This window comes from Psittacula echo (genome assembly GCF_963264785.1).
Source record: "Psittacula echo genome assembly, chromosome: 1".
Classification (NCBI taxonomy): Eukaryota; Metazoa; Chordata; class Aves; order Psittaciformes; family Psittacidae; genus Psittacula; species Psittacula echo.
The window spans coordinates 45,604,719-45,622,513 of NC_137735.1; the positions used below are offsets into that span (position 1 = coordinate 45,604,719).

At 36.4% G+C, this 17,795-nt stretch overlaps 1 protein-coding gene across 1 annotated transcript in view; it reads right to left on the bottom strand.

Moving 5' to 3' along the window:
* RXFP1 (relaxin family peptide receptor 1) overlaps positions 1–17,795 on the bottom strand; it is a gene marked incomplete at both ends in the record, with an annotated part of 45,144 nt that overhangs the window by 12,581 nt on the left and 14,768 nt on the right. The window contains 6 exons of the mRNA XM_080633547.1: positions 338–409; positions 1,485–1,556; positions 3,172–3,243; positions 4,522–4,627; positions 6,022–6,126; positions 17,539–17,694. Coding sequence (XP_080489673.1) covers positions 338–409; positions 1,485–1,556; positions 3,172–3,243; positions 4,522–4,627; positions 6,022–6,126; positions 17,539–17,694 — 583 coding nt within the window. The remainder of the gene's footprint in view (positions 1–337; positions 410–1,484; positions 1,557–3,171; positions 3,244–4,521; positions 4,628–6,021; positions 6,127–17,538; positions 17,695–17,795) is intronic.

The window sequence follows — 17,795 nt, forward strand, 5'->3', positions numbered from 1 at the left end:
AAGCAGTATTTACAGGGAAAGAACTGTCCCTCAAAAAAATTCTTTTTACTGTTTTACAGTAGTGGATTTATGTGTTGATTTGTAACAAGCAATTACTAATAAACATTATCTCGTATTTTAAAAGTCATCAGTCATTGGAGCCATTAATGCCCAAGAACTGGTTCCTGTTCTCACCAGTCAACTGATTTTTTACCCTGTACAATGTAACAGGAGTTCCTTAGTTATTATCTAGTATAAAATATTGCTATGCACATCAGTGAAAGCAATCCAAATATTTCTTTGCCTTGCTTCAATTATTCCTTGAGAAAATAAACAAAAAAATAAGAAAACAACATACAGCCATTCAAGCCTATGGAGATCTGCAAAGACACCAGGCTTCAAAATAGTTATTTTGTTGTTACTCAGGTATCTAAAACAAGACCAAACAAAGATAAATGGAGAGATTAATTAGTATCAGATGCATAAGAACTGGTTTTAAGATTTTTTTTCCCATTGATAATTTATGAGAATACAATTAAAATGATTCATAATTATTGTTTTGATTATAGTAATTCTCATGCCCTTCTTTGAGAGCAAAGTGAAACTCTCACTGGTGAGGACTTTCAGAGCAATTATGTAGAACATTTTGTTTCACCTATAGGAAAACACAGCAAGCTAAACATTTTCACTATGTCATATTTTTGGCCCTTCCCGGTTTTCTTTTGCAGAGTGATTCTGTCATGGTTTAAACCTGGACAGATTCATTCCATTAATGTTCCCAGGATCACGTTCAGACTTTGCCAAGGACATTAATCATAAATGTTGATACCAGAATCATGGAAAAAGAAAGGCTGAGAAAAGAAAGGGGAGGGATGATATAAATAATCTGGGTAGGTAATAATAGCAGCTGAAATAACAGATAGTAAACCACACGTGTGACGGAAATATAAGAGGTAAACATTCTAAATTTTTCCTTTTAAAAACATTGCAGGAACAAAAACCTGGACCAAACAATGCAATTTATTTGTTGTCTCTTTTACTAAGCATTTTCCTTAAAAGCTAAGAAACGCTTTTCAAGAAGCTGCTGCCAAATTAAAAGCATTCTTTTGGTTACTGATACTGGTTACTTTGGTTTGCTTCTGTAAACCAAAATGTAATGTTAAGCAGCTTTCAACCATCATGTGCTCTTGCTTTTGTTTTAGTCTCTTTGACTTTCTGCAGGGTAAATAAGGTGCTATATACTGTCGCCTTCTTCCAATCCGACGATTTGGGGAATAGGAGTGAAGTATGGAGCTCACTTGTATTTTCAAAGTGTTGTCCTGTCAGATAAGCTTGCACAGATAGCTCTTAATCTATCTCTGCTTTCTCAATCCAATTGTTGAGTTAAAGATTTGGACCATTTTGCAACTTCCTAACATTGTCTCAAATAAGAGAGAGACCTCCATAACAACTCTTGGAGCTCTTCCTGCTGCTTTTTACCTCAATATTCAAAAAGCAATACTTACAATTTTGTCAAATTGAATAAACCTTTAAAAGCACGTTCAGATACAGCTCTGATTTTATTATTTTGAAGATACCTAAGAAGATACAAAACCAACAAGAGTTAATTCTCCAAGCACACAAAGTCAGAGCAAGCATAAATAGCCAATAGAAATCTATCAACTAAACTGAATGTACATGTTATACTTGAAAAGAAGCTGTCAAAGTTGTTACACCTTAAATTTGATAATAAACAATTCACAGCTACAGCTGCAAAGAGTGCAAAGATGTTTTAAAAGAAATACCCTCCCCCCCCCCCCCCCCAGCAGATTTAATAAACTCATTCAAAGGAACACTTGGTTTGCCTCAGATGAACAATAAAGTGGTTGTTTGTGACCTCCTGGTTTAGGCCTTGACCTTGAAGTTCTCACCTGTGTCTCCTGAACTTTGTGTTTAGCACTACTACAAGAAAAGGTTTGCATGGCAAATACAAAATGATAATGTATTTTGAATTTTTGTTTATACTATAAGAGAATTTTAAAAATGCTTCATTTTTACAATAATATAATAAGAACATAAAACAAATCTCACTAATCTGTAAACTAAAGACTACAAATTTTTCCCTTCTAACCCCTTTGATGAAATAATGAGTAAAAAAAAATTATCAACTGCAAACATTAAATCCTTTTCAAATAACACTTAAGTACTATAGTCTTAGTCTCTGGTTAATGTTTAACTACAAATCCTTTTAGTCAAGTTACAGTTAATAAAGCATCCAGAAGCATTCTTGTTCAAAAGCAATAAGAAATCTGACACTGGCTTTTACAAAAGTGGGTTTGTGTCAAACACTGCTCAAGAGCTTTCTGAAAATTTACAGCTATCGATCAGAAAGGTGTGAAATCAGGGTTAGAAGCAAATATTTTGTACAGCTAGATATAGATGTATTTCTTTTAATGAAAACGGACCTTTCAAGACTGTAAGGTCATAATAGCACTTAACTTTGTGAACACGAGATGGTGCTGCAGTACAGCACACTTTCCCTAACACACTCCACTAAGTTTCGAGCCCTACTCCTACTAAATTTTGCATTTAATTCTGATTTTCAGTACCTCTATACAAAGAAAACTTGTTAAAGGCTGTGATTTTTGAACAACATATATGTTAGACATCGTAAAACAAAGTGCAGTATTGTGTTGCCATAACAATTTGGCTAGTTTTGGTGTTATTAAATTGTTACCAGACATAATTAGGAGTGTGTTGCGTCACATGATTAGGACATAATTAGGAGTGAGTGAGCATCACATGACAATGGGAAGTTAAAGTTTCCAGGTTTTTGTTTTGCAGAATATATGGATTAAATTACTTTAATTACTTTTGGCATATTATAAAAGTAACTTCCTTCATGAACTTTGGTTCATTATAAAAGTAACTTCCTTCATACATGATGAAAGTTTAGCATTTTTCTGGTACAAAACAGAATATGCGGAAATTATGGTTTTGCAAATGGGGGATGTCAAATCAAACTATTTTAGCCAAATAGCCAGATTAGTATATAGCCAAATGAGTTACTCAATTAGATGAGTGGTAAGACAAAACAGAATTTGAAGTGGAAACGGACAGTTGTCACTTAGATGTTAAGCTCTGTGTATGTGTATGGGAAAGGATGAATATTTAAGACACAAAATAGGTGTATTAAATTGCAGCACTCCTTACAGGTATTTAAGGTCTTGGTATTTCTTGAAAGTGTCAGCAGAAAGTTTCCTTAGCAGATTCCTCTGAAGAGACCTGTAGGAATGAATGCACAGAGTAAAACTACTCTCCCAGCTTCCTACAGTGCTGCCACTTCTATTACTCAGTAAGAGCAGCTTTATATTGCTAACTAGTAAAAGCAACATGAAAACATCTGAATATGCTACCTCTATCTGAATATTTGTATCTATTTAAGCAGTAAGCCAAATACTGTATCGTAAAAAATACTCTTCCATGTAACCAGAGCAACTGACAAAATTCTAATTAAATCTAAGAGTTAAAAAGATTTGAGTACACATTAAACCACAGATTTATTTCAAATCTCAAATACACAGAGAGCTGATTTCCCAGTGCATGTGTCCCTATGCCCCCATCTCCACTTGGCACCAACTCAAGTGTCATGTTGAGAATCAAAATCATTCAGGGCATGTTTTGATTAGAAGAGAGTCTAGCCTGAATTCAACTGAACCAATTTACTGAGTTTTCTATAGCTAGAACTTAGCTATTATTTTTGAAGTCTTTGTTGACCCTGAACCAACAGCCAGTTTAAATATATATTTGACATTCCATATCAGCCTTCATTATGAAGTACGGTGGTATTTGAACATGGACACAACAAGGAGAATGTCAGCCACAAATGAACACAAACTGGTACCAAACAGAAAGATTCATACCCCTACTGTACAGGGAAAACCCTCAGGTAAGGACACATGATGCTGCCTTCTGCTTGTCACACAGAAAACAGCTTCACAAACAGTAATGTGCAAATTAAGAGCAATGTCAACCATTCCCTGATCCCTTCAAAGAGTTTGACTTACATATACAGGTCTGTATGATGACCCAACCCAGACTAAATTCTTTTAAATAATGGTGTATTCAGAAATATGAAATGAGAACTAGAGAGATTTGCTCAAGTAGGTAGTTCCACTGAATTCAAGGATATTGATTATTGGCAGGAATACAGATTAGGAATATTACCAAGATCATAGAAAAAGTTCTTAAGCATTGTGTCTTAAAAGGAAACATTACTTTTGAAGATTTCTTTAGATTTCTTGAAACTGTTGCTAGTTCAAGTACAGTTACAAACATGAAACGATCAATTCACACAGAGTTTTTTGGTTCCTTTTCTCTTCTTTTGTGCAGGGAGAATCTGTACTTAAAATACTAAAGGATTTATCAACAGACACACATTATGCTTTCACAAGCACCAGCTGAGCCAACCTGTCATAATTATAAGGCTGTAGTTGTGAAAATGTTGTAGGATTGGTAGTCAGTCCTGAACAGAGCAAGAGGCTACTTTTCTGTTCTACTTACATTATGGTTATGTTTGAAGAGACTGACGGGACAGCACGCAACTTGGCAGCATCACAGAAGATCTCCAGCCTTTGGCAGGTGCACTCTGCTGGCACAGCACCAGCCACTGTGTGAGAACAAGAGCATGGTCATGGCAAAAGGTGGGATGAGTGGTGTGATGGGACGTGGAGAAAAGAAATACAGTGTAATAGAACAAAAGATAGACATACGAGGCTGAGTTGAACAGAAATTAAAGCACCTGTTTTTACATAATTGATTTAGACCTGGGAAACCCTAACAATAAATATAAAGAGACACAAAAAAGATAATGTTACATTCTGATTTCTGTGAAAAAACTTGTTAAAAGCTCTTGAGTTGTAGGCTTGATACACAGGACTCTGGCATGGATTTTTTTGTTTCTCTTTTTCAGGTTATCCAGTCCTCATATTTACTAGAATTAGCAGAGTTCTGTCCAAGTGAAAATGGGATGAAAATGTGTCAGGAAATCTTTGCTCCCTTTCACCCTATTTCTACACTGTAAGTTAGTGCTCATGGTAGACAGCAGAATCAGAAAATCCATCCAAAAGGGATGAATGCCTACAGAAATGGAAGGGATTTGAAAAGTCATTTGATGAATGAAGAAGTGAATTTGGAGGAATGTTGCTTTTGTTTCACTCTGAAAGATGGATGCTTCATGGACTTTCCAGAAGCGTTGATATGTTCAGATAACATTTATATTGCCCTCCTAGTTCGCATATATTTGACACTTCTCCTACAGAAAATGAATCACTCTAAATGTAACTGATATTAGCTTTGATACATTTGTTCGTCTGAGGTAAATTCTGGTTTACTATAAATGAAACTGAACCATATATTTCTCTTTCTGATAAGCTGTCCTGGGTTCAGCAATAGCAGTAATTTTTCTCCTTCTTAGTAGCTGGTGCCGTGCTGTGTTTTTGACTTTCGGCCTGGGAACAGAGCTGATAATACAGATGTTTTTAGTTGTTTCTAAGTTGTTTGGTCTGACCAAGGATTTTGTGAGTCTCATGCTCTGCCAGGGAGGAGAGGAAGCCAGGAGGAAGCAGGGACAGGACACCTGACCCAAACTAGCCAAAGAGGTATTCCATACCACAGCACGTCATGCCCAGGGATGTAAACTGAGAGTTACCCGGAAGGGTGAGTTCACTGCTCAATCCGGCTGGGTATCGGCAGGTGCTGGGTGGTTCTCTTCCCTTGCTGTTTCCCTTATCATTATTATTATTGGTGGTAGCAGTAGTGATTTGTGTTATACCTTAGTTACTGGACTGTTTTTATCTCAACCCATGGGAGTTACATTCTTTCGATTCTGCTCCCCATCCCTCTGGGAGCAGGGTGGGGAGGAAGTGGAGTGGAGTGAGAGAGCAAGCTGCGTGGGTCTTAGTTACTGACTACACTTAAACCATGACATAAGCGTATTTGCAACGTATTTCTTTCTAGGAATGATCAATAATAATCACACAAGTAATATCTGTAATTACTTACAGCACTCAGGTGTCTTTGTCTGAGATGCATACAGAGATTTCATTTTATTGTATTTGTCCTTTGTATAATGTTTATCAAATTGCAGAGACCATCCATTGTAGTCCTCTAATAAAAAAATAAGCAAACCACAAATAGAAGTCACATTAGAATAGAAATAGAAGGTAGAATTACCTTCACTAAATTTAGGTGCATCAAGGTTTATCTAAATAAAATGTGTTTCTTTCAGGACATTTCATAGACCATTAAATTACTTTATTTTTATACCTCTGCCTAATCACATGCATGTATAGAGATTATGAACTGCATAGTTGTAACAGCTTGTTATATCTTCATCATTTTCTGTGACAGTTGTACCAAAATCATATAATCGTTCATTTCAGAACTTTTTGTTTATGTAGGAGTCTAAAAACGAGAAGCAACCCTATTTTCCTACCTCCTTAAACATGTGGGTTTCTCACAGTCTAGGAAAGCTCAAATGACTGCAAGGACTCTGACTACTTCTTTCAGAGGGCTGTCTCACATTATCACAGCCTATAATTTCCATCCTGAAAATCTAGATGAAGGCCAAGTGATCACTACTTTTCAAGAGAATGGGTGATGTGGTGTAACATAGTCAAGTCAGTATGTTTAAGTTAAGCTTAATATTCATCTTCTTAAACAAAGTATTCCATATTACCAGTCTGGTCACTATGTATAGATGTAGTGGCACAGAGTGGTTTATAGCCATGGGGGCAAAAAGTGAAGAGTAGATCTTTCAGTTTCTTTCCACAAATAGGGATTTCCAGATACAGGGGTGCTGGAAATAACTACAGATCTGTTACTTAGAAGTCTGTCATATACTGTCATATATCAGTAAATCTACCGATCAGGTAACCACTTCCAAAACAGGGCAGGAATAAACACAAGAAAGAAAAGAAGATATTGAGAGATTACCCTCAAACTTTCCTTTGGAAGCTGTGATCCAATTTTAGCTTTATTAATTTGAATCTGAACTCTCTTCAGCTTTGCCCATACCATTTTGGTTTAAAGCATCTCATTTAATGAATATGAGCCAGTAGCAGAAATGCTCCTTTGGATGGCACCCACTAGCTGTGAGTCAAAGCACCAGTGATAATTGAAACTGTTACCTACTCTCAAACAACATTTATATGAGAACTCTGAGGATGGCTCTGCTTTGCTATTTATTACACTCTGTTTCACCTTTATTATATTCTAGTAATACTCCTCACCCCTTACCAATTTTACATGGTAATTGTTTAAACTTAAATACAATCCCTCATCGATATTTCTCTATAAATCTTTATATTCAAGTAAACATTACTACTATATATGTTGGCTTCAAAATAGCCAGGGGGAAATAAAATGCATTTACTTCTTTGCAACTTTTCCCATTCTGAAATGGCCTTTCATTTTTCGTCTCATTGCAGTTGTTTTCTCAGCTAGGTAGAGAAATTACCTTGAAAGCATCTCCTGGAGCCTGCCTACAGAGTGTCAGCAGATGGAGCTGTTCTGAGAGATGTCTGCCTCTTCGCTGCCTAAGCTGAAAAGCTGATTTATAGATATTATGAAAGATTAAGTAACTTCAGCCAAACTATCTTTTATCTAGTTAGTAGTTTTTATGCATAAAATCAAAAGATAAAAGATTCAAAGGAAACAAAAATCTGTCTTGAGGAACTGCTCTATTAATGGGAAAGACAGACTTGAAAAGTGCCTTTTAAACTCGGAAATTAATGTGAATTAGTTTATGTCTCACAAGAATGCCAGTTTCCCACATAGAAAAGGCATTTAAGTGCATTTCACTAAATTCCTCAAGAGCACCTGGTATGCTCTGATCCAATATCAGTTTTGCCAGTTCAGATCATTACACTGATATTCAGAGGAGGCCTAATGCATTTTGGACAAAATTAAAGGTGTTGGCAAAGCTGCAGAAATATTGCTCCTGCCTATTTTAAGTGCTCAGAAGTTCATTTTTAGGACTACCTGCAAAGTGGAATCTGTAATTGATGAAGAGATGGAAGTAGATCCTTTGGCAAGCGGATCTGCCCTGTAGTTAGTGCTGTAATGAGGTTTCCCCAATCACTATTTCTCAATATTTAACTGGAGCACATCCATTGACTTTCATTTGCAAGATGACCCACCAACTGAAGCATGAAGAAACCAGTGCAGAATACAATGTATGCAGAGGAGGTAAGATGGAAGAAAGGAATCTTTCATTGAGGATTTTTTAACAGAAATCAGTCAAGATATAATGAAAATGAGATTATTCTTGGAGTATAATCATACCAAATAAGTATTTTGCAGTCAGGAATACAATCTCAAAATATTTTTGACTTTCTAATTCATAATTACATTCATAGAGTTTTGGACAACTAACCACTTACCTGAAGATTCTGAATATATAGTTAAAAGCCACAAAATCTAATCTTCCTGTAAGACAATGAACATAAAAAATATCATTTTTCTGCATTTCCCTGCATTTTCCCTCCTTCTGACACTAAAGAATGGATAGATGAGATTTTATTCCACCTTTTAGCATTTTTAAAATGCTTTGCCATGTGACAAAGCATGTACAAGAGGTGACCATCACTTCAGTTCACATCTGCAGAGAAAAAGGATGAGCAGTGCCTTCTACATTAATAAGAATGAGGGAGCAGCTCACTATGAAGGGGAAGTTCACCAGCATTTCCAAGGAAATCAAGAGGCAGCTGTGTACTTCTGAGTGGCCATAAAAGAGAAAGGGAAAAAAAAGCACAGAGAAGAGAAAAGATGGATTATTTTGTACTGGAAGCATTCCAGTTGTCTTGAGTTTCTGGTGAGTTCATTTCGAAGACTGTTTTTTTTCTCATGGCATTCGATTTTCCCGCTTTCTATTAGAAATTCAAAGGCATATTTGAACACAATAAAACAAGTTATTGGAAGTTTTCTGACCCTCAAAAATGTTTGCTTTGGGCCAAGGTTTGTGGCCAAGCCTGGGACAGTCTTTATTTTATACAAACTCTTTGGTCGAATCCCAGAAGAACGTATCATGCAAATAACTATATTTAGTATGGCCATTTGGTGAAGCACTAATGCCAGAACTGTAAATCACTTTGTGATCGTTTAGAATTTATATGATAGGTTTGTGACCTGTTTACCTCTGTCGAGACGAGGTTCTCCAAACACTTTAAGGAATGACTGGTAATAGTACTGGTCTTGAAATCCCAAATCTATCATTTGGGGGAGTACAGCTCAGATGAGAAATAACTTTTTCTCAAGCCGGTTCTAAAATAGATTGTTGGCTGCACTTCTGTAAAAAAGGAGATCTGAGAAAAGGAGGCAACAGGAAATCTTCCGCTACACAGGATAAGTGAAATAAGTAATTGTAAACTGGATTTATCTGACTACAGATTAATACACTGTTCCTGGCTAAAAGTTGTCAATTACTATTTCTGGTGGGAAAGAAATGAGAAAGGGTATGTTAATCCTGACAAACTACAGATTTGAATAATCTTTTCAGTGACAGATTCAAAGAAATATCAGCTTTGCTAAACTAAAGATGTATCTCTTATTTAATAAACTTATGAACAGGACATTATCTATATGATTTTTGCCTTCTTTTGGTCATGTCTTCATGGATTATTATGCAGAGAAATTAATACATCTATAAAAATGTGAGTTGCTTGAAAGTCCCTTTATCCGGGACAGAAGAGACACAAGTCCAGTGAAATGCAAAAGTTCCTCTTAGTTATTAACAATATTCAAAGATCTCAATGATTAAATTAACCCCCCCAGAACCTCAGCAAACTATTCCATTTGCTGACATTTGCACATCAGTGTAAACCTGATTATTACAGTGCCCACATACCATGGATGAATGGCAATGACAGACAATAAATTTTGACCATATATGAAAAATTTCCCCATGATGCTTGAAAATCTGATCTTTTGTCAAGTATTTACCACATTTTGAGCATGCTGCAGACTTCCAAGCATTTTCTTTTTGCTTCATAAACAGAATTTACTATGTAGGGCTCAAAACTGAATGGTGTCTCATACATTTAAATGTCACATTCTAAGTATGATGGAAAAAAAAGCCATGCCAGGAAAAGTTGAGACTAACTATAGAATTATTCATTATTTGTATTAATTTGAAATAAAAAGTCACCGAGCCCTTCTGCAATGTGCTGAGACAAAAATGGGAAACTCACCCTCTGATATTTCTTACCCTTTATGAGCAATTTTGTGATTCTAAAACATGTAACTTTTGTATAAGTGTTTTGAAACATCCCATAGAAATGCAGATTTCTGCTATGGGAACCTAGAATATGATTTGATGAACCTACAGAACTGCAATCTCTGTAAGCTTATAGACCTTCAAAGAAACACATAAGAAAACAGCATGACATCTATATAGATTGTTATTACTTTCATCCTGTTGAATTTTATTGTAGGCCCTTTTAAAAATAGAAGCGGTGTGTTATAACTTATTTAATGAGGCAAGCCAGTCATCTGATGACTGTGCAACGCACAGTAACAGATGAGGCCTGTGCTTTTAAAGGTAAATAGGTGCAAGACTTCAAACAGCCGCTCCCTGCCCCAGTTCTTTCAGAAACCTCTGTGATTTCCAGTCTATGAGCTAGACAGAACTTAACGAACATCTATAACTGAGCTTAACCACTGGGGAGCTGAATGCTGCCTTTTGTTTGGAGACCTTTCAGGCCTGGGCGCAACACAATGGTAAATATATTTAGCCAGTGAAGAACTCCTCTGGAGAGTCAGAAACATCTTAAATTAAATCTGCATGCCTGTTCTCGCTTCACTGGACTGGAAAAATGTGGCTATGACACTGTGATTAAAAAACAAATGCAGACACACTACAACCATTGCCTAACTGCCAAAAAATCAGCTTTGCAGAACTATCTGCAAAATTGTCCAGAAGCCAAATTTCTAAACACTAAGGAAACTTATGCTCTCAAAATAGCTCATGCTACTTTGTTCCATTACTCTACATAATTAAATACCCTGCTTGTGAAAAGAGATAAAATGAAACACCCTAGCATGGTGTTCCTTCCATTGCCCGTTTATTGCTAGTAAGTAGAGTGGTAGTCAAATATGTAACAGTAGTCACTGGCTTTTTAATGCCCCATTCATGGTGAAAGAATCTGGTCTACAGAAGTGCAAGGGATTAGACTCAATGCACCTGACTTTAGTTTTGAAATAAATAAGAATTCTGGTGTTTGCTTTTTTAAAAATTCTTAAGTTAAAATACTTCTAATTCTAAATATGAACGTATACCTGTGTTACTCGCACATAACCATTTACCCTAGAGATTTACTAGTAATAAATGAAGAACCTATTTCAAGAATCAGTTCTGAGAGGAAGCATCAGAGCTGTTCAGGAGTGTGAAATGACAGTAACCATAATTTTAAACAAATAATAAACCGTATCTACTCAATTCCCAATTCAGTTTAAAAAAAGAAGTATTAAGACATTTTTTTTCTGAGATTTAGATATTTGCATGGGAAGATACCGTATTTTGTATCTATCTCCTGTTTCTGTTACAAATTGCAGGAGATCACAACCTAGATTTCTTCAGCTTATCTAGAGAAAGAAAGAAAATCACTGCTAGTGCAGTGCTTCCAAACAGTCATATCCAGTACTATTTTGGAAGGCTAACACATGAGTAAAAAACATTGTGGTTTTGGGGATTTTTTTTTTTTTTTTTTAAACATCTGAGCTTTTCATTAGTTTCCTAATTTAAGTAAGTTATAATTTTTTGCTCACTGAAGACAGCGGGAGCCTTTCCATTGATTTTAGTGGAGTCAGCCCAGATCAGTTCTCATCAGGCTCAGACTTGCTTCACATATCTATGTTGTGGTCAAAAGCCCAGGTGGTGTGACTGAAGATTTTATATTGGTCTTATTGTTTGCATTTTAAATTAGAACAGAACATCATAAATCAACCAACCACATAGATTTTTGACTGCATGTTTAGGTACTATCAAGCACTAATCGAAGTTAGGAAAAAACTTTTAAATCTGAAAGCAGGCATATTTATAAAGAAATGAGTGCACCTGTACTTGACAGCCAAAGGATTTTCAGAACCTGTAACTACAGGATGTTGACACATACTGCTAAACATATTAGAGACAAAGTAGTAGGGCTCAATCTTAGACTTCAAGACATATAATAAAATATGCTTTCAAAGTGTCCAGGTAGAATGTAAAGTCCAGACTTTCCCTTGAAAGGAGAAAAGCTGAGTGACTTTTGAGATCTGATTGTTTTTATATTTCTCCACTTACAACTTTGTACCAAACTAAATTCAAGAGCTGATGGGTGGTTTTGGAACATAAAACTTGAGGTAAACTACACTGCAATTTACTGGAAGGCTTCTCCCCAAGAATTGTCATCGTATTAACATCACAGCTAATTTACAGTTAGGAACAAATCACGTTGATTATCAAACAGAATGGCTGGAATATTAGGGACAGTTCCACAAAGATCTTAGAATATCACACAAGAGAAATAAATATTCAATCTCTCAATGATTTAAAATTTAAATGCATTTGAATTTTTACAGACCTTTGTAATTAACATAATAGGACTACAAAATAACTGACTCAGTGGTGTATCTAGAAGAGGTAATTACACAAATGTTGTTAGGCTGGTAACATTACACTTTTATCACTGCATGTAATACTAGGAAAATAATATTCAGAGAAAGTTGACACTTATCTAGGATAAAAGTTCAGCCCTGAACCTTTTTTAGCCCTGAGTTCTGTTGGCATATCAGAGAACTAAAAATAAATAAAAATAAAGTGCTTCTGTGTAAGTTTTAAAATTTAATTACTTAATTAGTATTAAGGAATTAGGAATTTTAAGATTAAGGAATATTTTTCTCTAAAGCTACTCGGAGAGTTGGTATTTTGAAAAATAGATGATTACTGGCAATCTTGCTTGTCTTCTGTCCAAATTTGTGGAGTACATTTTGTTATGATTTAACTTTTCATATATTTTGCAATTTTTCATGTGTCAGAATTTGCTCATCTAAGCAAACACGCAGTTTAAGATAACAAACCACATGTGGACTCCATGCAAAGCTACATCATAAATGCCACTGTTTTATTGTTTTTGTTTTGCATTAATCAAGTCATGTTTCTATTTACTGTCAGTTTTAGCTTTGCTTATCATTAAGCATCATTGTCAAAACAGAGATTCCAAAATGCTTCTTTCCATGAATATGTACTTGGAAATACGTACTTGGCATTTTTACTATGCCATTGGGCATCAAAGGGTTTTGCCTAGAAAGTTGTTAGAATACATTAACATTGTAGCAGCAATGTCTTCCATGTAAGAAATACTCGTTTCAGGAACTATTCCCAAGTCAACGCTGCCATAGCGTTAGGTGAGCAGAATTCATGATTATGCCTGATATTTATCCTTCCTGCTCATGTTTAAAAAGCAGTGAAGTAAACAAATGTTCTAATCTCCCATCTGTAAACAGCAAGTAGCTACAGAATTGTTACAGCTGTAAAGAAAGAGAAAAAGCTCTTCCTTTGAAAATTAGCCTGAAACCATCATGTTTGAAATCAATCTTCAGTAGGACTGAGCTTGAGTACAGAAGGATGTTAGAACTGATACATATATATTAATTGTATCTATATCTATATGTATATATATGGGGGTTTTCCCCCATACATTTTGAGTTTGGTAACAGATTAAAAAAAAAAACCCTTCAAGTGAAATATGTGATGTAGGCTAAACTGTTCAACAATGCACTCAGTGTTTTTGAGAACTTGGTGCTTCAGAAAGGGTGAGTGTGGGGCAGAACAGCAGGGAAAAATTTACTGCCACACTTGAGCCTAAAAAAAGGAAAATCCTCAAACCCATAAGCCTTCATTACAAAGTATGGAACTTTAAATAAATCATTTTTATTTAAAAGCATCATATTCGTGACAAATTTGCGGAGACACCCACTACTCTTGATGGACTATGTTTTCAAGTTCAAAAAGTAAGATTGCATTTTTCCATGCACATTTAAGGTTAGTTCAAAAAGCTTCCCATCACTTTGGGCATGATAAATTGACAGACTTCTCCTCTTACTGCGGTTTACTACGTTGCCTCAAGCTCTTCCTCATCAGGATATCACACACAGTATTTTACTGGTTTTGGAAACCCAGCATGGTGGAAGTGAAAAAGGAATCAGTTTTGAAGAACGCACCATGAAGCCAATCTTTACGTGCCTTGGTTGGATATGAACAGTGACTACAGCACATCTGAAAACGCATCTCTCAGTGAGGATTTAGTTTAGTTTGAAATACTTCTAATCATGTTTTGCTGTTACCGGGCATGCAGTGCATTAAACAGGACTAACACTGCAAATCCTCTCAAAGATTACCACAATAAATATCTCTTTGGGAATGAAGTGGTGAAGGAGAGAACTTTACTCATTAAAAAAGGAAAGAGACAAAATTGCTACAAGATGGAGTCACTGGCTACAAGTACATTCAGAGGCTTCTATCATGTTGGTCTCTTTTGTACTGATGCCATTTGCTTTTTGTTTCAAGGGCATTTAAAGACTTTTATAAAGTAACTCTCTTAGAAGAGCTACATGTGTTTTTTACACTGATTGCTTCTCTGCTTGTTTCATTCACTGATGTTTCTTAAGAGGGTTATTTCAGTAATTGCAGTTGCTGTTAATGTTCAGCATGCTTAAGGGCTTGTATAGAGCAGCTGGACTTTGGATTTTCTTATATTTAGAGTACCTGGTGTTTTTTTTTTTGTTGTTGTTCTTGTTTCCCTCCATCCACAACAGCAGCATTATGTTTTTCAAAAGAAGTGTTTGTTCTTTTTCTTTTTCTTCTTCATCAGCATGGTCCTTTCCATCACAGAGAGAACTACTGTCTATGGCAGATATTTGCTTTGTTTCCTTATGTTATGCTATTAGTTTGTACAGAAGGTGTGTGCAAGTCTTCACTATAGCATTTTTCTGTAGGCTTAAGGTAGTGCTTTATCATTACTGAAGAAATCACTGGTAAAGCAGTTGGTAAAGCAGTGTTTGAGATACATGAATTAAAAAATATTAAAAATGTCCAAATTCCTTTCAGGGTCTGTGCTGATTTTTTCCCTCCCCACACTTTTTGGGTTGAATGTTTTAGACCGGCAACTTTCATGCTCTTATTCAAATTATGCAAGATGAAAGTGTGCAAGAATTTAACAGTTGGGCTACTTAATTGAATACCTTGTGGAGAAGATTAAAATTTCCAATGGTACTGCATGCAACAATTACTACAGTGGAATATTTTATTTTTTAATTGCTTTTCTGTAACCAGGAGCAATGATTTACACTGAAAACTAGTTGTAAATTTAAAAAAAAATAAAGAGTGGAAAGAACCGGATATAAGTGTTGCAATAAGGCGGGGATACTAATGCGGTCCTGAGAAACTGCAGCAAACAAAAATAGCCGGATAGTTTCTTTGTCTTGGGAGCTAAACAGACCTATCCTACAAAGATCTCCACGCTTACTACAGTTCAGGGGCATTGGAAAAAATCTCATCAGGACATTCAATATTCTCAGGCAGGGAAGCAACTCTTCCTTTATTCAAACTGCAACACAAGTTTTTGAGAAACCATTACTGCTAAATATGACCTTAATATGATATACATGGCACGCATTTCTAAATGAGAATATGGGGTCAAGACAGCAGAAAAATACTGATGGCATGATATTCCCAGTAACTTAATACAATGACTCTTCATCTTGTGTAATTCAGGCTTTCAGAAATTGAGGCTAATTCATTCTTGGATTACTATACCCAGAAGAGGATTCAATATCACAGATGAATTGTCTTGCAGGCTATACTGTCTTGTACATCCCATTACAAAACTGTGAATATCCTAATTGCCATCTAATCAAGCTGTACACTTTCAGCAAGTCCTTGTACTTTCTGGTACTATACAGAAATGAAACATGGATTAAAAATGCATTTACTGTGGTTGGACTTTCAAACAGAAGGGGGCACCACTGTTAGTTTCTGCCACTGTAGGGCAAGATAATTACAGGAGAAGAATACAAGAACCAGTTTGGTTCATAATTTTGATTACTGGCAATGGAAAGTATGCTTGTGGCATCAGCAAAAACATAAAACTAGAAAAAGCTGCAGGTTCATATGATGTGATTAGAATTAAAAGTGGCTTTCATATGGAGTAAGATGCTGAAATTTGATAGGTATAAGAATAAGATACTACGCAGGTACAAAATGAGCTTCACAGACACAGTGAGAACAACCATTTTCAAAACTTCATTGACTTTGGAGAATGCTTGTGGAAAAATGTCTTTATGATATTTTGTTTGAAACTGCTTTTAGAAAGTTCCTTTTGTTATACATAGCATACTTGGAAGTTTCACTTAATATCTGAGTTCTCCCCTCCTGACCGCCAGCTCTGATGGCAGTGTGCCTAGCTGGGACAGCAAAACAGTTCACCTGCTTGGCTCCAGGGAGCTGGAAGCGGTGTGTGAAGAAGGGCACCATGAATCTGGCTGCCCTCCATGTCTACAGGAAAGCTACCAAGGAATAGGAAGTCTAGTTTCCCCATCTGCCATGGATCAGTATCTCTGGAGAGTATCTTTGAAACTAACCAGGCTGGTAGGAAGCTGACAATACCACTAAATAAAATATGCTAGGACCAATTTTCTCTCCCTATGTTCAGAGCTCACAACCAAATGGCAAATCTGTCTTCTCACAAAATATAAGGAGGTCTTTCCCAGACTATCCCAGGTCTATGTCACCCTCTGAGCTGTGTTCAGGCACTGTGTAAGACATACTGTTCAGCACAGAGTACAGCTGTGCTGAGGCCATTCTCACAGATCAGCAGGATGGAAAGGCAAATGCCAGTGCAAAGGCCGTGCTCTGGCCCTACTCAGTAGCAGGGGTAAAGGTTACAAGCGAAGTCACTTTCCTGGCTGTCATCTGGCAGGGCCAGGGGTGACAAGGATCGAAACAGCAGGGAGCAATGACCTGTCCATGAAATTCCCTGAGATTTTGACACTTCCAAACCCCAAAGCCTGGCAGCAGCACAGCTTGCACAGCACACTCACACAGTCACTGTTTTCTCCCAAATTAGGACATGGATGTTTTCTGAAAAACCTTGAAAAGTCTTCTAAGTTATGCTTCCCACATGAAGTTCATTAAGCTTCATACAAACTCTGTTAGCACATACATCTACCGCTCCTCAGCGGAGATGTTTGCTAGATTACCTACATCCATTTGTACACATCAAAATGACACGTGCAAACAAGTTCAAGGCAGGGATGAAATTGGATAAACTGATACCATACACAAACAAAAATGTGGTTCATCCTTCTTTCCTAGCAAATGGCTTGTTGTGTGGCTTTATTAGCTATGCCAAAGACCTGTTGTATACTCTGCAAAACATTTAACTTCCTATTCCTAACACTACAACTCTATTTTAGTGTGAGCACTACATGGGTTTCAGTGACTGCAGCTGATAGACACAAAGAAAAGTCTCAACCACGTACCACAGTTTTCTTCGTCGGCCCGATTCCCGCAGTCATCCTCACCATTACAGTGAAGTTGTTGGGGCAAGCACTTTGTGATATTGCCACATGGAAAGTAGCCCAGGGGGCACATGATCCCAGCTCCAGAAACATGATCTTCCAAAGAGTCACAGTTGACTAAATAGAAGCAGAAAGAACACACTTACTTTCAGATGTGCTCTTAATGTTGAAAGATCTTTGAGATTGCACTTTTATAGATACTCATTTGCATTTGAATG